General features: G+C 36.3%; 2 protein-coding genes across 4 annotated transcripts; one reads left to right on the top strand and one right to left on the bottom strand.

Annotated features, from left to right (window-relative positions):
• Nucleotides 1-429: 429 nt before the first annotated feature.
• On the bottom strand, nucleotides 430-7,986 carry CCB4 (cofactor assembly of complex C). 3 transcript variants are annotated; one of them, XM_078582280.1, is made up of 10 exons: nucleotides 7,727-7,984; nucleotides 7,195-7,267; nucleotides 6,888-7,056; nucleotides 6,468-6,634; nucleotides 5,662-5,761; nucleotides 5,509-5,582; nucleotides 2,488-2,672; nucleotides 1,522-1,592; nucleotides 1,300-1,383; nucleotides 430-540 (listed from the first exon to the last, which is right to left on the bottom strand). In XM_078582280.1, the coding sequence occupies exons 2-10, from the start codon at nucleotides 7,227-7,229 to the stop codon at nucleotides 478-480; spliced, it is 948 nt and encodes a 315-aa protein (XP_078438406.1). In that variant the 5' UTR covers nucleotides 7,230-7,267; nucleotides 7,727-7,984; the 3' UTR covers nucleotides 430-477. The 3 variants fall into 3 exon arrangements, with proteins under 3 accessions (XP_078438406.1, XP_078438408.1, XP_078438407.1); XM_078582282.1 differs by lacking the exon at nucleotides 6,888-7,056 and having other exon boundaries at nucleotides 7,727-7,985; XM_078582281.1 differs by lacking the exons at nucleotides 5,509-5,582; nucleotides 5,662-5,761 and having other exon boundaries at nucleotides 7,727-7,986.
• Nucleotides 7,987-20,362: 12,376 nt separating this feature from the next.
• On the top strand, nucleotides 20,363-21,064 carry LOC144708498 (uncharacterized). The gene has a single exon (XM_078581870.1). It carries the CDS (start codon nucleotides 20,492-20,494, stop codon nucleotides 20,921-20,923), a length of 432 nt encoding a protein of 143 aa, XP_078437996.1. The 5' UTR covers nucleotides 20,363-20,491; the 3' UTR covers nucleotides 20,924-21,064.
• Nucleotides 21,065-21,373: the final 309 nt, after the last annotated feature.

Raw genomic sequence — 21,373 nt, 5'->3', positions numbered from 1 at the left:
ATTTGCAGTGTAACTAATGAGCTGGTTTTTTTTTTACATGAGCAGATTTATACTCTGCTGGGCAGTTCATTCCCTGTGCCTGCCCAGGATGCACGACTCTTGCAACCAAGAAAACTGATCCATTCAAAGTGGAATAGAGAAGTTAGCAAAATTCTTTGGTGTCACTGGCCATTTCTTCTTCCCCCTCTTTCATTGCCCGAAAACTGTGCCTCTTAATCCAAGTTTTCTGGGGTTTTCTGGGTCTTTTGCTATTCTGGGTTAACATATTCAGTCATTTTAATGCCAATTTATACCCAGCAGTGTTCTGGGTTTTGACCCATATTTCTGTGATTGAAATAGAAAGATAGATTCACGGATATATATATATATATATATATATATATATATATATGTATATATATATATATGTATACGGAAAGACAGAATGAGTGAAACAAAGGGAGGGAGAGAGAGACAGATGGCATAGGTTAAAACAGCTCATATGTTGGATAGCTTAGAAAGGGTCACTTCTAGCTTCTCACTGATTGACGTGATCCAAGCCTGTTTAAAAAACCAAAATGTAAATATAAGAAATAATTTGATATAATATTTGTGGGGCTGTAAAAAAGTTTAGTTTTTGTAGTATCTGCTATCAGGTTTATCAAAAATTCTTTGAGATTATTGTGTTGCAGATATCATACATTAAATTCTCATGGTTAAAACTTTTTCTAGAGTCCAGACAAAAAAACTTAAATATTCATCCCTTCTATTGTTCTGCAGACGAAATTAAAGAAACAAGTTATCAGTCCTCGCTCACATATTTTCAATTATAAAAAATTAGAAAAATATAGGGTTCATCCTGCCAATCCTACTGCAGCCAGAAATACATAATTATGATTTGTATCTTAAGATTTGGAGCATAACATTACCAAAATCCTATGAAAATGCAAGGTTAGGCTAATAACATGGAGACGGTAAGATAGAAACAGTAGCAGGACTCAAAACCCCTTTTTGCCTAGAGTGTAGGGTTGGAGGACAATGATGACTCGGCATCGTTGTCACAAATGTAGATGAATGTCAATAATGATGACTTATCTTGCCATCGTCATGCTGGATACCGACAGAGAGTCAAATTTGTGGAAAAATATAACATTACTTATGTTTGTAATCCATTGTCATTTGTCTGCACCTTGGATAGCGACGAGTCATCAATGTTATTGTCATCCTAGTGCGGACAAATGATGAGGATGATGATAAGTCATCATTATCCTCTCTTCATGATCATCAAAGATTCCAAACTCTACAGAGGTGATCACAAACCTGATCAAGACTGCTGAATCCCCGGGTAGTATCACCACCTGCAATTGCAATACCGTCATCTCCAATTGGCTGCAAGATCAGTGCCTGAAATAAGAACATCCGCCAACAAAGGTTACTACAAAGAACAAGATAAAAGACACTGAAATGAAATTACAGACAATGACACGGATTCATTTTGCGAGCAAAATGACATGAGAGTTATGCAAAAGTGATCATGAATACCTGTGTATTTGTGGGCAGGAAAGGAAACTCCACCCTCCCAGGATAAAGAGGGAGGTTGGCCAAGTAGGTTTCTGTAAACAGAGTATTTAATGTGATATTTCAGATACAAAAATAAGAAATATGTGGGGAACACCCGTTGAGAAAAAATACATGAAAAATAATTGACATATCGGGTTCTGCATACAGGACGATGACAATGAGTGGAGAGTGATGCTGATTATGATGAGTTGTCACTATCATTCGTTAGTTGACATGTCCAAGCTCAAAAATAAATAATGATGATGATGACAATAACCAGGGATGACAATGAAGATTTTGTGAATGTTTGCAAGTAGATGATAATGTTTAGCCTCAACTTCGTTATCCAGTTTCCAAGATTCGTCATCAGCTTCTTCACAATCCCATTCTTTGATGACCATTTTTTCATCAATAGCCGTGGGTGGCTTAGAACAATGGCAAGGAAAAAATCGTCACCAAAAGTTGCATGGTGAAGACAATACTGATGATGGATCTTGGAAACCAGATGATGATGTCAATGACTAAATACGTTGCAGATAATGACAATCCGTCGTATTCATTTGTGAAGACCCAAAAATGGATGGATGACAATATGATATGATGATGATGGGATTTGGGGATGAGGTTTGTGATGACAAGGTCACCATCCTTCTAAATTGGATAATGATGTTTTGTCATCAATATAGTCATCCAGGTTCCATGGTTACTCATCCTCGTCATCCAACCTTTGATGAAAAGTTTGTCACTGTCATGTCATTCGCCCAAGCCACCAATGAATGACGATGACGAGATTTAGGAATGATAACGATAAATTTGTCATTGTCTGACCCTACATCCATATAAATGTAGTATGAATGAGAGAAGATAACCCATGCCTTGAATATTCTCGCGTGCTAGATATCTGGGAATAAAAAATGAAATCAAAAGTACTGAGAGAAGAGAACTAACGCTTTCCAGATTTCAGGGCTTTTTGACAGAGAGAACCTCTTAATAAAGTGGGAACATCAACCTCTATGGGAACACCATCCATTGAGGAACTCTCTGAAGAAATACCTATCTGTAGAAGGCAATTCTTCTTATGCACAATGATCAATGACCTGCAACATGTTGCTTCTGAAAGAGAAGTCCACGCCCTGGTCAATTTCAACAGCATAAGAACGTGAAAACCTTAACTATTTGAATTTTGTATTGAAATACTGCAGAAAAATAAATAGAACAAGGGGAATAAGGCCACATGAAACTGTAAACAGCTATAAAAAGGCATCTGTCCATGTACGTGGGTCTCCTAATCTTAGACATGATATATATTATGGTCCACGTATTGAGTTACGAAGAAAGGAAGAATAAGGACCTTAATACAAGAAGCGAGGACACTGAAGGGGGAGAGAGTTGGCACGTGTAGTAACACACACTGAAAATGGGAATAACCACTGATTCTTAAGGCGGAGAAGGGAGCTGTGAATCGGAGTTAGTGGGGAAGGAGAAGGGGATTCAAAATTGCAACAGACAGGAAGAAGGGGAACGGACTGGCTGATAATGTAATCTCTGAGCAAGGCATATTCCAGAAGCAAAAGGGTGTTATGGGCCAGTCGACGAGTGAACAACATTGATATGATCCCGATAAGAGTTTATGAAAGGAGAAGGAAGCGAGGGGGGAGAGACAGTGGGCCAGCTGGTGCTGAGCTGGCAAAATAACTGCCTACTTCTTGAAAGGTAGTTTAGTAAGGAAATAAAGAAATAATATAAACAAAGGGGAAGGTGCCAAAAAAAAGGGGAAGGAGGATTTGGCATTTCTTGGAGCGGGAATTTCACAGGAGAGTGGCAGCTGCATTCGGCTCGAGGTTTTTCTGGAGTTCTTGAAAGTCAAGGAGCAAGAAGAACACGTCAAAGTGGTTCGTGATAAACGAGTCAGGAAGAGCAAGGACCAACTATAAGTCAAGTTTACTGGAATTATTGCCATTAGATACTCTTTTTAGCGTATCAAACATCTTGCGACTGTGAGCTGCATCTGGAGCAGGATTTCTCTGCCTTCTATCCAGCGTATTGACTCATTGAGATTGAAACAACCTCTCAGAACGTGAATAACATCACCTAGTGAATAATTCTTTGGTTGAAGTGTTGGTTGTCAGCTTTCAGCTGATCAGTGAGGGGACAAGATCAGCAGGTGGGACTTCTTGTACTCCCTATTGGTTTCTCCACCAATCGTAATCCTAGCCGCCAATAGAGAGAGAGAGAGAGAGGATCAACCATGAAAATGAGTTACTTTGATTAACCAGAGTAACCTAGCACTTATACTGGGTTACACTGATTGGGTCTCTAAGGATCTGATATGGTGGATCCGATCTAAACGGATCTCAGAAGGGTAGATACACAATTAACTGGAATATAGGGCTTGGCAAGAAAAGAAAGTATAAAGAAAAAAGAAACGGCACCTGCTGACTTTGGGCATATCAGTACCTTTACAAGAGTGTTTGTAGGGGGATCACAAGCCAATCATCTGTTCCATCCTAATTTGTCATAAGTCATCTGTCTTGACATCAGGGCAAACAATGGAATAAAAAGGAAAGGCTTGCACCAATGAAACGGATAGCTGATGGATGACTGATTAAATAGCCATCTCCCTCTTGATCTCTAATGCTATCTCTGCAAGTCCATCTGTAGCTCTCTTTTTTTATTTAATAATATTGTTTTGAAACTATCACCATCCATTTCATTCCACCATCAGTACCATCCAGCCTCATGAATAGGAGATGGAAAAAAGACAGATGCATGAGATGGATAATGCAACTTAGCACATTCTGTCATACTACACCAATCCCAGATCATCATCAGTGATCTGTCCATGAACCCTACATCTTATCCTAAGGAACAGTACTAACAAGGCATGAGATACCTTGTTTTCGCCTTTCTTTTAAAAAGGATTAGTTCAGGATCTTTCCCAGAAAGGAACTACATGTATCAACTGATTTATACGATCCCTCTCCCTGGGCATTTCCTTCATTTGCCCTTAGGCGATTCACATCTTTTCAAGATCCAATCTTGTCATTTTTTGAGAAGGAGAACTTCTGAGAAAAGAATATCAAATCACTACACTTCCAACATCTGGGAAATCAAGAACAAAGGAAAGAGTTCCACAAATTCGAAGTAGGATGAAGGTAAAGATAGGCCTGGATAGGATGCTGCCAAATCGGTCCTGTCCTCCAGAGGGATCCGCCAGATCGTCCTCCTCCTTACTAGATGGGGGTATCTCTAAGTGCCAGTCCTGCTTCTGTTAATTCTCGTAAAATCCCACTTCTTTTCTTGAGGATAGACTCCTAATATTTATAGGGCCATGAATTCCCTCCCAAATTCAATAGGGGCCTGCATCTGCCTCCTTTGAAAATGCTCCACTCACCTATTTCTTGGGCAGGTTTGTATCAGAGGGCATGCACGGAGATGCCATTGCATGGGTGACAAGTACTGGCGCTGTATTGAGGGCCCAGCGAATGGAGAAGAGGGAGGAAACAGGAGACATAGAGGAGAGGGCCGAGCAGTAAGGGAATCCCTTTGAGAGGGCCATTTGGTATGTGAGGCAATCCTAGAATTGTACTGGCGTTGATACGGGCCTTTACTGCAACTTTATTGGCTGTGTTCTTCAACTTGATCTCAATCTTAATTATTTTCTTCTTTAAGAATCATATTCACCAATAGATAGTCTCTCTCAGTTTTTGATACTTATGATAAGTTCTCTCTCAGTTTTAGATACTTATGGCAAGGTCTCTCTCAGTTTCTGTCAAAGAAGGATCTAGGAAAGGGATGATGAATAAAAGATAAAAAGATAATATCTACTGGCACCCGGGAAAAAGAGAGGATCTCCCTTGCTAAATGGGCCCAACGCAATCCCCTTAGGGAAGGGTTATGACTATTTAAAAGTAAATTTGGGGATCACATCACTGATCTACTGGCACATTCAAGATTAAAAGAATTTACCATAGTAGTTCGCGAACTGCGAAATCTGGCAAACAAGGATGTATTCTCCGACACTCCAGCCCTTCTGGAGCTTGCTGAGGTTAATGAGAAAATATGTGATCTCACAGTGGTGATAATAAAACAACACAAACATAAATATGGGTGATAACTTACTGGAGATATATATTTTGGCCTGATAGAGAGCCAAACTAGACCAGCAAGAATGTCCGTCACAGCTAAAGCAAGGGACAATATATCTGCTCTGGACTGTGAACTGTGAAGAAGCAAAATAAACTTGACTAAACAAATAGACGAGCAATGGAAGATTTTCCAAAGACTAAATGATTGCAGCCGTGGCCAGATTAAATCTTTTGAATGATAAGAATACCGTTTGGGAAAATAAGAGTATTCAGGCATAAATCTCTACTAATTGTCTTTTTTATAGTTTCACTGAAGATGATGAAGATTAAGAATCTGACTGCATCATCAAGTTCTTTCAAGACATATCCATCTCCACCGAGCTTTTGAGAATCACAAAATCATTTCTCTGAAGGAGTTTTTGAGAATCACCAAAATTTATGGTTTACTCGACTAAAAAAAGGGAAACAAACAGGCTCTGAATCGAGGTAAGTAAACTAATCAATCCTTCAGCAAAAGACCTAAACTCTAATATTTCTGATAGTAATATGTAATTATTGGGAGAGAATTGGAAGGACGGAAATAGAAAAAGGGAGAGACTGAGAAAAAAGGACTTTGACGGGATGAAAAAGTGATAGGATGAACTTTGCCTAGTGGAGTTTCTCAAATCGTTCTTTGCTGTCCTCCAAAAAGTACTGAGGGAAATCATCAAAATGCATTTTTGCCTGAAAAGATATAAATACTCCTAGATTTGATGGCAATCATTTTACCTTCTCTTCAATATTAAATTTGCGTCAATAGGAGAAAAATGGCAACCCTAAAGAGAGGAGAAAAGAGAAAACCTGCTTGCATCTGCCACTGGTGCAATGCCCGAAAGGGCACGATTGAGAAGTACTGCCAACAGTGCAAATCCACCAACATAAATTGGGAGGAACCGTGCAGCTTCGTCATTTTTAGACACCCAATCGGCAACCAAATTACGCCTGGGCTTTGAACCCTGGTAACCTCCCTTCGCACAAATTTCAGAAAGTAGGTCATAACACGACGCTAACAACATTATCTAGCAGATAATTATCTAAAGATAATTTTTACATGATAAAACTTGTTTTATTTACTTAAATTTTTAATGTTTACTCAATTAGACACAAGTTTACGAGCTATATGACAGCTCCACATTAGGAGCTAGATTACAAAGTCAATGCAGATGCACCTTCATGTGACAAAGTCAAGGAAGATAAGGTTTCATTCCAGAATGTTCTAACCTCTACTGTCGAGGAAGAAGATGATGTAGTGGCAGTCCGAGCCACAACTCGGATAGAACGGCGCCTCAAAAGGACCGAGATAGAGGTCAAAACATTGACCTTTGAGTTTGGATTATTGGACGTGCGAGGGAGCATGTCAGTAACATTGCAAGAGTTTGTCTTCCTGAGACTGATATGGAGCCAATTAATTCATGTTGAAAAATTAAAATCCTGAATGATAGATGTCTAATAAAATAAGAAAGTAAAATAGAAACTTCAGGCGAAGCACAAGGCAAAAACAGAGAACCAAATAGTAATATTGAGTTACCTTAATAACTGGGTCCATGAAAAAACCACGCTCATGACTTCTTCTCTAAGAGACTTGTAGAGTTAAAAAGGTTCTGGAAAAAAGAAGGAAGAATGATCAACCTAATCCTGATATATATCTCACATTGATCTTAGTTGGAAACCATCAAGACCAGGACATTCAGTCATAATTGATAACACCCCACAAACGAGTTTTCGGAAACATAATCAAAAGTGTTGAACTCCCTCAAAATCCTTCGCACCCAACATTATATTTGCGCCAGTTGAGTAAACGCAGCGTAATCATCCTAATTTTCGGCCACTAACTAATATTCCAGTTCCCAGATGAAAGTCGGAAACCAAACGCAAAATATATAAAAAGTGAAGAAACCTTCCGGGGACAAATTACCCAACGATCATCAAACTTTTTTCCTAAACCAAAGTAAAAGATACAACATAGCAAAACTTTTTTCCTAAAACTTACGAGATAAACCGAGACCGATTCTCCAGAAATCAACAAATAGGAGCTACAGCGGACACACTTGGAGTTATACCTCTAATGGGTCTTCCCAGAAATCTTTGTTTAAGCCTCTGAGAGCGGCCTTCAGCTAGAAGCGGCCCCAATGAAGGCCCGTAGTTCTAAACTGGAGAGAAGAGGATGAAGATAGATTGGGCAAACTATAAGAAAGACCCGGCAGCGCATTTGCAGAGAATGATGAAGAGCTTCTGTCGATCCGAAGCATTCAAAACTTGTTGTCTTGGTGGGTTCTACCGCATCATCCCCGGCAGGATTCATTTGGTCCGGTAGTGGACGATTGTGTTTAATTTTTCTTAACATTTTTTTTTTTTTGGTCTTTTTTACTATGCAGAAGCTCTAATTATGCCAAAGCCAACCCCCATGAAATCTTGGTTGAAATCCGACTAAGGGTAAACTGATTACAGCCTCTAGCATGTAAAACGCGGCAAATTAGTTCAAAGGTTCTAAAGAAAGTAAGAAAGAAAGAAAGAAAGAAAGAAAGAAAGAGAAATAGATAGAAAGAGAACTGGAGGGATTGAACAGTAAGCTACTATCACCAACATAGTAATTCGAAGTTTGAGTTTACTTTGACCTAAAGTACTTTCTAATGAACAATTTTGCTTTATTAAATCTATTTATTTTGATCCCATGTTAGAGAAAAGTTGAAGGAAACTGGAGGGTTGGAACAGTAAGCTACTATCACCAGCAAACTAATTCAAAGTCTGAGTTTACTTTTAACTAGACATGGTCGTTCTGTTCTGTTTGTTTGAAACGAACACAAAATTTGCACAAAAGAACCGCACAGGTCCTTGTTCTTTGTTCTGTTCTTTTTCTTTTTCAAAAACGAACAAAATTCGCACATTCGCACAAAATTAGACTAAAATTCGCACAAAGCAAACAAAAGAACAGCACACAGGTCTGTTCGATGTTCTGTTCAAATTTGTTTTTGTTCTGTTCGGAAAACCGAACAGAACGAACAATTCGCACAAATTCGCACCAAAAGAACAGAACGACCATGTCTACTTTTAACTAAATTACTTCAAATGAACAATTTTGTTTTATTAAATCTATTTATTCTTATCTCATGTCGGAGAAAAGTTGAAGGCAACTGGAGGGATGGACATTAAGCTACTATCACCAGCAGGAAAAATGATTTTTAATAATATTTTTTTGAATAGGATTCCCATTCATGCCCTAGCTGTATTTGATGTACCAAACAAAATCATAGATTATGTTCCTAGAGTGATGGAAAATTTTCTATGCTCAATGATGATAGAAGTAAAATATGTCATTATACATCATGGGAAAATATATGTCATCCTAAAGAGGATAGTGGGTAGTGGGTAAGGTGTTAGAAGCCTAGAAAAGATCATAAGATTACTTTGCATAAAAATAGAATGGTATTTTCATACCAAGGATATGTTATGGTTTTCATTAGTTAGATCCAAATTTTGGACTATATATCAAAGAAAATTTTCTATGCTCAATGATGATAGAAGTAAAATATGTCATTATACATCGTGGGAAAATATATGTCATCCTAAAGAGGATAGTGGGTAGTGGGTTAGGTGTTAGAAGCTTAGAAAAGATCATAAGATTACTTTGCATAAAAATAGAATGGTATTTTCATACCAAGGATATGTTATGGTTTTCATTATTAGATCCAAATTTTGGACTATATATCCAAATAATCAATCTACACTCAAAAGTATTTATAACCTCAAACTCAGATAGAATCACTTGGAAGAAGTAATTCAATGGTCAAGGAGAAGTTCTTACTTGGAATAGCAATTGGATTGGATTAGGTTGACTGGGAACCCTGATAATCATACAAGTTGAAGGATAAAGATCTGTAAACTCAGCAAAGGGAACTTTAACTTATGGAAGATGGATTTGAAAATGACATCATATAAAATTAGGATGGAGTTCATAAACATATTTAGTGTAACTGATAGCATACTGGTTATTCACTGCCCATGGAAACTTCACCACTCAATCAGCAGGGGAGTACATTTGTCGTAAATGTCCAAAAAAACCTATATTTTTGTCATTTGGAAGACTGGTATACACACCTAACTAAAGTTTTATTATGTGTTGGTTTATTAAGACTATTTTACCATTTATATGAATGTAAAAGATGCTAGAATACAAATTGCTTCTAGAGACCAACACGTGGAACATAAGGACAACCTGGGCAACTGACTCCTACATGTATCTTCCAGATGAATTGCTATCAGATGAGCATAAGTCTTGGGGTAAAATCCATGTCATCAATAATATTTCAAACTCATTAAAATCATGAAAGAATTAAAGTGTGATGATTAGTCGAGATCAAACCCATGAGGAACCGGGGATTGTCATGATGATTTAATGCTCTCAAAGGTAATTCAAAAATATGGATGATGAAAATGTGGTCTGATACAAGCAATGAACAGATTGAGAAATAGAGCGAGGATGAAACATATTTTTCATGCACTAATTGGGTATAGAATGAAGGAGATATCATAGAGAGCAGTTAGAGAGAGAAAATTTGTGTGGAACAAGAGTGAGAGTTCTATCTGTAATTTTCTATCTAGACATCCAATTAAAACCTAATTAAGCATTTATTTGATGAATTAACTTGTTACTAACCTGAATGTGACAAAGAATCGACCTTGTTGATGCTGAATCAAGGGTTTTTATTGAGAACTTTGTGAACAAAGCGTCTGGTTCAAGCATTTCATTCATCCATCAAATGCTAACTCTCATGTTTAATCCATCCTAAACTAATATTTTTACATCTTAGAAGATGAGAGGGATTGCCAAGAATCAACGAGAAACCACAAAACTCATAAATCATGATTAAAATTGAACAAAAGTGAGATGATTCTGTCAAATGAGCAGCATCTTCTATAAATATGGGGTTGATAAACCATAATTTGGGTTAAATAAGTAGTTTTAAGGATCTGATTTTTTCCTTATAGAATAAGTATGGGTTGAATGAACAAGGAGCAGGTAATGAGGGAGTAAATTTCAATTAAATTATATTTTAAAATAAACTTTTCAGGTAAGTTTAGTTTTTTCATGGATTTTTAACTATTTTATAAATATAAAAATTAAGGGAAATTAGTCAAAACTGAATTTTTACTAAATGAAACAAATATTTAATTTGTTTTTGATAAGTTTTAATAATTTATTGTGATTTAAGAACTTATCAGGATTTTTATGGCAAGAAATTAGTTTTAAGGTTATCTAGAACCTATGGTAACCCTTCCCATGGTGAAATGTGGGGAAGCTGCACTGGGCGACGCTCAATTTGCATGTAGCCACGTGCCACCGGGCGACAGACTTGCGCATCAACGGGTAGTGGATAAAAACATTGTAACTTTTGCTACAGGAGGACTTTTTAGTGTCACTTATCTGTTGAAATGTGTGAAGCCTAGGCTATCATCTTGGATACATAAAAAGGTGAGAAAATTCCAATTAAATCCACAAACCTTGTTGTCACTTCCCCCAAGACCAAGTTGTGTTTTTTCTCCAAGAATCATGATCACACTTGAACTCTCACTCCCACACTCTTTTAGATTAAGAACGGATCAAATAAATCTGATGCACTAGGCCTACAACAACAAGTTGGGAGCAGAAATCCAAGATGAAATACAAAGAGAGGTAAGAAGAGATTAAATAGAAGAGCCCTACCTCTCCCAACAACTGGATTTAGTTACAAGGGTTTGGAGGGCTAAGATACTTGATTTCTAGCCTGGATACCCATTATTTCCTTCTCATATTTGAAGATAGGCCTTACATTTAAATTATGAGTTAGTTCCACGATTAATGGCTTTAGTTGACCCGAATCTTAAAGAGGTTTGAATGGCCTTCTAGAGTTAGCTTCTTGCATAATGGGTCTTTTCTTATTATCTAGGAGATGGTATTGGGTTTCTCCCTCCTCCCATTTGTATCCCAAATTCACCATATTATTTACCTAATTTTTGTACTTCAAATAAAACTCCAAGAAGATATGAGAAATCCATTCGTCACTTAAGAGTGAAGTGGGGTTAGTCTAAAAATTCAATGAAAATGAAGCACAAATGCATATTTTTATTGATCTAATTTGATGTAATTAGAGGCAATGGCTCCTATCCATCCGATGACCCTTCGTCTAAGGCAAAACAGCCAGGCTAAAGCCACGTCACCCATGCTAGTTAGAGGAGGAGAGAGAATGGGTCATGTAGGACTGACGAAACAGGTATCGTCCAGTGGGTTTCGACCATCGATGCAAGGTCTTTGATGCCGTCACATCATCATTAGTGGGAGGATATAGAGAGTTTGAATAGGAAATGAAAAAAATTGCATAAACCCATATAGGTTGAGTGCTCCATATGAGCACTAATGATTGCGCCTTGTTTATGCCACCTTATGAAGTTACATTTACTCAGAACGGGCCATGACCCCTTCTCTTTAACTGAATATCAATGGTGCTCACTAAACCATGTTTATTAGTGCTCCACTTTATACCATGGATATGCAAAATAAGCAGGCATTATCCCCACATGGAAAAAATTTAAAACAATTGATTCCTATTAAAATATTTGACTCTCATGGCTTAACAATTATTCACACTCATAAACATAAGCAGGTATAAAGTGCCATAACCTCTGATCATTGCAGCTATAAGGCTCACCATGCATGCACCCCTTAAGGACTCCATCTAGGCTCCATGTAGGCTTCACCTGAGCCTTTGCACATGACAACACCCTAGATTTGGTATTTAATTCAAGTAATTAGCACAATTGTATACATTTAAAGAGTTTAAAATAGGGTTTTTATCATATATGTACATGTTAATTATTTTTTCCAAGTAATTTCTGATTTTTCCCTAATTTAATGTTAATTTATGAATTGTATTAAAAATAGCAGGTTTAAAAATTACTTCTATTGTTAATTAATGTGGGGACAAATTACTGAATTTTCTAGAATTTTGTCAAAATTTTTGGCAATTTATTTGAGAAAGAAATGAATTTTTAAATAGAAAAAAGATTTATTTATAAGTAAAGTAGGAGTTAAAAAGCAATTTCTAAATTCGGAGGGATTTTTCTTAAATTTTGGTTACAAATATGCCCTTAAAACAGTTCTCGGTCGCCCATTTCAGGCGTAAAGGTCCAATTAGAATTTTTGCAGGGTTTTTATCAATTTAATCTGGATTTTTTCTATGTTTTTAAGGAAATATGGAGTAGAGAGAAAGCAGAGGGGCATATGCATAAATATTTTTTGGGCAGCGTCCGTTTGTGCGCGCCAATTTACCCATGGATTTTTCTGCAAAATGTCGGGAAATTGCGTTACCAGTGCCACGTGGAAAAATCTCAGCTGTCGGGAAGAATGCGAAAGTCGAGATGCGTTCAGCAGAAATTCTTCTTTCTGGGCAATGAGTGCACCACCCATGCAGCGCATACAACGCGCATACACGGGAGGTGATGTGGTGACATTTGATTGGATGGTGGTGGTACAAACGTCCAAGTAAGTACGTAGCGCTATGTATTTTGTGTTTATTCTCTCCTATTTCAGCCAGGGGTACGTGGCGCGTGAAGAAAGAACCCACCAACTTGAGTCTAAAAGTTTGCCATCCAATGAGAAATCGATATGTGATCCAACAATGCAGATTGGTCTACATTTATTAATAACTTTTGATCCTCGAGTCAGATTGAGGTCAAATTTTTATGGATTTTCTTGTCTGACCTCCTCTTTCTATCATTATGGTTGGATCATTCAGATCAAGTCTGCATTGATGGATAAAAATTATTTACTTATTGGGGGAAAAATGGTAATTTTTGCCATTAAACCTAAGTATAAAAGCTGAAATTTTAGATGAGGAGGTCATTGTGGAAGGGCCTCTTTCATAGCTGAAAGACAGAGGGGAGAACCAGCCTGGATCAAGTGTATTTCATACTTTTTACTTCATTGTATTTGAATTTTAGTGTTATTTGGATTAAGTGTTAGTGAATTTTTTTATTATTTGTCATGATCTTGGTCTGAATTTCTAAATCACTAGGCTTGAGCGAAATGTACAAGTCCCTACTAGGAATAAGAAGTGTGAGCATTGAATTGATCTAACTATTCCTATTTCAAATTAAGAACAAAAATTATAAAAAATTTAATTTCTAGGAAGGTTAGATTGTGTTTTTAGATAGTAGTTAGTGAATTTGGATACCCAATTTCTCCAAAACAACCAAAATCAAATATCCTTCTGAACCTCTCTACTTGACTCCTTTGATCTTTTTTATTGGATCAAAGAAGTCAGTCTAGAGCTTCTTACTTCTTCTATTCTTCCCATCTCCTCTATCCTCCTTTCTAAATTCTTCATCTAATTAGGGTGATTTGATCTTCATTGAAGATTAAATTAACTCTAATTAGGGTCAAATTATTCAAGTATATCAATAATTTAATTCCTTACTAGCTTCCCTTGGAGGATACCTAAACTTATCATTATACATCTTAAGTTAAGGTTCTATAAAATCTACTTGTATAAGCTAAAATTAATGAGAATAAGGGAGTCTAAAATTGCATAATTCCCCCCTATTTTTGGCTTATCAGCACACAGCCTGCTCAGTAGATGCCACACAGTACATCAGCGATACTCGCAGGTCCCACATTCACAATCATGCAGTGTTACAGCCCAGGTGGACTCTCTCTCGACCACATGACGCTTGCCATGTGGACCAATAAAATATAAATTATCATCATTAATAACCAACATTAAAACATAATTAGCGTTAATTAAATGAATGTGATCACCAATATCTTTTGTTTTTCATTCATCCCATATCTTCACTCGTCCACCTATTTTGCATAAATTGGTGGTATATTTATAAAATATTTTATGAAAAAAATAATTAATTTGATGATAACAATTTTTGAAACCTTCTCTATGGAATTTTCAGTCTAAAATCCAACTCAGAAGCCCATGGCCAAAGGTAAAGATGTGAGAGTTATTTTAGAATTTAATAGGTGTGGTACAAATAAAGTTGGCACCACTAAGGAAGCTCCTGGTTTTTCTAAATTTTTAATCAAAAGAACAAACAAACCATACAAGCTCCATTACAATTTTTAAAAAATGATATTTAAACAAGCATACAATTCACGTGGAAGTGAGGAAAATAGATAGACATAGCGTGTTATTGAGTTTTTTCTATCTAGTAACAAATAAGAAAACGGTTATGAGTCATATTATAGCATAATATAGATATTACACTTATATGTGTGTGAAATTAAAAATAAAAAACATATATAAATAGAAATAAAAATAAAACACATATAAATGCATAATTAAATTATTTTTCTCATATATAAAAAGTATGTGTGAAGAAATAGGATTTTAAGATAAATACTAAACTATGGATGTACTTCGGATATTGTGTTTGATGTAGTTAGAGTTTCTAATGGTACACAAGTAAAACAAGTTTTTTTCTTATTAATGACATTATAATAATTATTTTGCATAAATCAGAACCTTAAAATAATATTTTAATCCAAATTTATGATTATCACCCACATCGTACTGGATTTAGTTCCTTATAATCTCATTGGATCATCCATGTTTTGATTCTTTAATTTCCATTAAGATATATACTGTCTTGGAAATGTGAATTACCTTCTAATCACCTATCAAGCCCAGTGAACACAGTATCTACATATTTGGACCTTAAAATTATAAATCAAGCTATTCTCACTATGATCAATAAACTTAGGCACAGTGTTAGGGGGTGATTTTATTTATGATTTCCAACTAAATGTAAATTAGTCTATCTATTATCTATGCTTTCAACTAATTGATTGTGTGCAATGACTAATTTATCATCAATAAAGGTTCTAGGACTTTAGTGACTTTTTGAATGGATAACCTACTAATTAATAGACAATAGTTGAAATATAATATCATCATTGAAATGAGATTATTATCTCATAGCATGTTGATGAACCAGAAATTAGGGTTAAATATAAAAATTGAACCTTCTGGTTTATACAAAAATACTTATAATTTTCCTTACGAGCACATAGCTCGAAAGGGTTGAATCCACAGAGATCAAATATTGAATAAGTGAACTTTATCTTTCATTTCTATTTTTAAAAATTTATTTATTTATTTTATGAAAAAAATCTAATTTAATAAAAAAAACTAGTGAAAAGTAATTTAAAGTAATTCTAGGAAGGTCAGAAAATATTAGTTATATTTAACCTAATATATTCAAAATTTATACAATTATTTCGGAAACTTTTATAGAAATCTATAACATAAAAGTACTAATTAATTTTAATTAAAACACCTTCTCCAGTGCGCCCATGGATCTGTCTGAAATTTGGTGGAGATGAACCTAAGTGGAGTGAAGTGGATGAAAGAGAGACAGCACTGGTCGCAACAGAGATGATTGCCGATACGCGTTGACAAGCCGCATATTTGGAGGTAGCATGTGTGATAGTGGAAACCTAGGCTATCAGCAATGATAACCTAAGAAAAAGGATGAAGATGTGAGTTGGAAAAAGAAGAAGATCACACTACAAGATGAGTGGTGATTTTTATTCATATGTCTTGATGTCAGCATCACCCCTTCAATCCTTCACTCTTGGGGTACAAGAATGGACCCAAATGAGGTTTTGAAGCAAGTCACTACGCTAATCATAATTAGGAAACAAAATCCAAGGGTGCCTTTAAAAAATTATGGGGATCATATTTATATATCCACAATGGTCATGGATACAGGAGGAAATGATGTGACTACCATCAAAATTTCAGCCTGAAACTCCATCTGGATCATTAGATATCTTCATTTCAATATTGAGCAATCTCAACCACTCGATTTTCTCTCTCATCTAATTTGTCAATCGTCTTAATTGAACGGCATATTGCCAGTGTGGCATGCACTTTTAAGAGTGGAAAAAGTAAATTAATTCATTAAATTATCTAAATATATTCAAATTTATATTTTCTGGCATATAAAATTATATGTTTTACGAATTTAACTTCTGAAAATTCCATAAGAAAACTCTGAAATCTAGGAAAATCAGAATATCATCTTGAAAATGCAATAAACCCCTTAAATTTTTAAATAAATATTTTCCAAATTGTTAAATTATTTTATTCATGAAACTAATGTTACAGAACTATGTTAAAATATTTATTTAAACCATATTAAGAGTGCAACAAACCAATAATCATTAAGAACATGCATGTATGATCATTTTAATGAAAATAAGCACCTAAAATACATACAATTAGAAATAAAACTATGATGAGGTATATAATTATCACATGAAATCTATTTTATTAATGAAAATAGGAGTTGTAAAGCATTTCTAAAGTCAGAGGGACTTTTCTGAAATTTTGTTGAAAATATGCCCTTAAAAAGTTCTCAATCACGCGTTGCAGGCGTAAAAATATAATAGAAATATTTCCAAGGTTTTATGAATTAATCAGAATATTTCTATGATTTTTCTATGTTTTTTAGGAAATACGGAGGAGAGAGAAAGCAGAGGGGCATATAAATAAATATTTTTTGGGCGGTGTTTCTTTGCGCACGCCCATTTAATTAGGGACTTTTTTGGAAAATTGCGGCAATCGAGTTACCAGTGTTACGTGACATCATCTCGGCCATTGCAAAGGAATCTGGTGACTTTAATGCGTGCAACAGGAATTCTTCCTTTGTGCGGTAAGCTCACCGCCCATGCTGTGCATACAAAGCGCATGCGGGGGAGATGATGTGGCCAAATATGAGTGGTTAGCGCTATTCAAAATGCACAAGCAAGTGCATTTAAGATGTATTTCCGTATTTTTTATTACTCTTTGATTTCCAGGGCAGGGTGCGTGGATGCCGAGAGAGGATGCACTAAAAGTATTTTAAAATGCGCCAGCCAATCAGCGATCGATACCCGATTGTGTTCATTAAAAAAAATAAAATTAAATAACTTTAAATTGGCCAATTTTCATTGATTAATAACTTTTGATCTTGAAGTCGGATTGAGGTCAAATTTTTATGAATTTACTCGTCTCAACCTCCTCTTTGTATACAGAAATTCAGATCAAGTCTGTATTGATGGATGAAAATTAACTACTGATTGGGGGTAAAATGGTAATTTTTACCATGTAAACTAAGTATAAAAGCAGAATTTCGAGTTGAGGAGGTCATTCTGGAAGAAGCTCTTTTACAGCTGCAAGACATAGAGGAGCTAAATCCTGGATCAACCCTATATGGTACTTTTTACTTCATTGTATTTGAATTTAGTGTAATTTGGATTATTAGCTAGTGAAATTTGTCATTGTTCTTCTTGATCTTAGTCTGAAACTCTAAATCGCTTGGCTTGAGCAACATGTACAAACCTTAATAGGATTGAGATGAGAGATTATGAAATTGATCTAGCTATTCCACTTGCACATTAAGAAAAAAAATTATAAATAAGTTTAATTTCTAGGATATATTAGATTATATTTTTGAAATAGTAGTTAGTGAATTTGGATACCCAATTCCCCCAAAACAAAATAAAACTAAATTTTCTTCGCTTAACCCCTCTACTTTACTCCTCTGATCCTTTTTAGTGGATCAAAGAAGTCAATTTAGAGATCTTTACTTCTTCTATTCCTTCTATCTCCTCTACCCTCCTCTCTAAATTCCTCATCTAATTAGGGTGATTTGATCTTCATTGAAGATTAAATTAACTCTAATTAATGCCAAATTATTCCAGTATATCACTAATTAAATTCCTTACTAGCTTCCTTTGGACGATACCTATACTTATCATTATACATCTTAAGTTAAGGTTTTATAAATTTTATTGTATAAGCTAAAATCAACCATGATAAGGGATAATAAATTGCGCAATTCACCCCTACTTTTGGCTTATCACTAGCTAGTGAGCAATGCTCATCTCCATAGGAAACAAATATTGTGATTTTAAAGTCTTTTTAAAATTTAATTAAGGACTTAGAAAACTTATTGAATAAAATAAGAAATATACTGACATGAGAAGGATGATCAGGATATGCATATGTAACAACTCATGCATTTAAATATTTAGAAGAATTCATAATTGGGCATGGTGAATGACAATAACGGGTAAATAAAAAATGGATGGATGATGTGTATGGATGATACGGATAACATAGATGTGTATGAATGGATGCGAATTTATGGAGTTTAAGAAGAATATGATAATATAAGTGCAAGGAACCTCACCTTATATCCTTATATTCTGCCAACATCAAGGCGATCTGCAACAGATAAAGCCCCCTCAACTTCTATTTCACCTTCTAACTTTGGTACATGACACCGCAAACACTACATGTGTATTAAATTTTAATTTATTTCACTCAATTTGAAGTTAGAAGACTTTTCATATATCGTATATCGTCGTCACGCGCTTAATTATAGGTTTTGAAAAAGACTTTTTCATGTCATTCCCATTTAGGTCCGATTCGGATCCCTCCGTTATTTCCCTTTCCTCCCAAACCTTTTCCTCGAAATGATAAAGAAGATGGTACATTCGAATTGTATTATTTAAGTGCTTATTGCTTGCCAAAGATCCTACTTCTACAATTGGTAGGTCACCGGGTTATTCAAATAAGTCGTGTTTTCCGCGGTTTTCCCATGTTACAACTTCCGTACCAATTTGATCGATCCGGAATGGATCGGTTAAACATTCCAAGATTATTCTTACTGGTAAGATATTACATCTCATCATTAATCCACAAACTGGATTCCCAGTGTATCATAAGATTTTCGGAAACCAAGAAAGAATCATGAAACCACAAAAGTAATACCAAATTGTATATTTGATTCATAAAAATATATAAAATATATATTTCGACTTAAAATATAATTTCTTGAAGTCTAATTATTGAAAACTCTATGAATACCTTGCAAATTTAATATCTGAATTATTCTAAATTTTATTTTCGGACTCGTAAAAATATTTTCTTAAGTAATTTGAGGATATAGAATATAAATTATTTAATTCGATATCCAATAACAGGAAAAAGAGAGACGGTGTCTGATATCAGACGATATCTGTCTGATAGGAGAAAACAGATATAGGAGACGGATATCGAATGGGTATGGACAATGTAAATATCGGATACCGAACATCGGAACCAGTATCCGGAAATCGATATCCGGTATCTAATGAAAAAATCAATATTGATCATCATTTTAGATGATTTATGTTAACAGTGCCACATATTTTTGTTATATAATCTACCTCGTTTATCATATACCACTCAAACCTTTTGTTTTCTTCCATATGGAAGAAAACAGAAAATTTGAGCTGTATTTATTGAACCAAGTAGGATATAAATTAAATGATTAACTTGTTTATTTAAGGAATAAATATATATAATAGATATCTGATATCGTCATCCTCCCCAACAGACGGAGGCAGATGTCGACATCGAGACGGATACCGATATCGATACGGTGGCGACCGATATCCGATATCCGATATCGTTTTCTGGATACCTGGATACCGGATATCAGTACAGCATCGGTTTTGATACCATAATCCAATACCGGTATCGGGACGGGCGATCCCTAGTTGATGATGCATGTTTTAAAGAGAAAGGGTAAATTTTCTATCTCTTTTGGATGTTTAAGAGGGAAGAGGCCAAAGAAGGCAAGCGACGCGCGCTCTCCGCGTTTGGGCGCCAAGATCGCGACTTTTGTCCCGCCTTTCTCCTTCAAAAGGCCCCACTTTCTCCGTCTTCTTCACCTTCCCGCTCGTACCCACCTCGCTATCCCGCCCATCTCGCCGACCCATCTTCTCCATTTCTCTCCTCGTCGCCGCCATGAACCAGAGAACGCGGAGCCCCAAGAAGCTTCTCGCCATACCCTTCTCCCCACCTTCAAAGATCGACGACAAGTTCCACAAGTTCCTCCGCCCCGGCGCGCTCGCCCGTCTGCGGGACACTCGAATCAGCTCCAGATCGCCGAGAACTACCGCGTTTCTGCTCGTTACCGGCCGCGCCCACCGCCTATCTCCGCCGCCTTCCGCCGGCGATGGCGGCGGCGCCGCCGCCGGAGCTCAGATTCCAGCGGCGCTCTTCGATGGTTCCCATTTCTTCGCCGGTCGCCGCGTCCGCGGCCCGCGATTCCCTCAAAGGAAGAAGCTCCATGCTTCAAGGGCCGTGTTCTTGATCCCTGGGAGCCCCGCTGAGTCGCCGGCTGATGATCTCTCTATTCTGGATCAGATGAACTCGGATTTTCTTCTTGCCCATTGATTGATCTGCATTCTTTAATTGTTCTTAGTTGTAGAAACAGGGGAGAAGGGAAGAGTAGGCTCGGAATGCTCTCGATCTTCCATTTTTCCCATTTGTAGATCCTTGAAGGTGAATCCGATGCTGACTTTTGTTGTTCTTTAACTGCTGTTCATGATCTCAAAGTCATCAGATCTCTGTTCATCCGCCCATTCCATGGATATTTCCTGGAACAAAAAATGCTAATAGAACAATTCGTCTAGCAGAGTTATTTGTTGAACAATTCGAAGGTCTTTATGTCAGATACTCCTTCTCACCATATGCATCCTGTTGCATTGCTTCTTGCCCATTGATTGATCTGTTGCATTGCTTGTTTGGGCGCCGGATCTGCAATCTTTAATTGTTGTTAGTTGTAGAAACAGGGGAGAAGGGAAGAGTAGGCTCGGAATGCTCTCGATCTTCCATTTTTCCCCT

The sequence above is a fragment of the Wolffia australiana genome, chromosome 10 (assembly GCF_029677425.1).
Source record: "Wolffia australiana isolate 7733 chromosome 10, ASM2967742v1".
NCBI classification, from domain to species: domain Eukaryota; kingdom Viridiplantae; phylum Streptophyta; class Magnoliopsida; order Alismatales; family Araceae; genus Wolffia; species Wolffia australiana.
The sequence above is the reverse complement of the archived record's forward strand: the minus strand, read 5'-3'. Positions and strand labels throughout refer to the sequence as shown.

Coding starts and splice junctions, on each gene's coding strand:
- LOC144708498 (XM_078581870.1), top strand. CDS start 20,492: ATGAACCAGAGAACGCGGAGCCCCAAGAAGCTTCTCGCCATACCCTTC.
- CCB4 (XM_078582280.1), bottom strand. CDS start 7,229: ATGAGCGTGGTTTTTTCATGGACCCAGTTATTAAG. Junction 7,057..7,194: donor TCATGGACCCAGTTATTAAG/GTAACTCAATAT, acceptor GCTCCATATCAG/TCTCAGGAAGACAAACTCTT. Junction 6,635..6,887: donor CTTCTTCCTCGACAGTAGAG/GTTAGAACATTC, acceptor ATTTGTGCGAAG/GGAGGTTACCAGGGTTCAAA.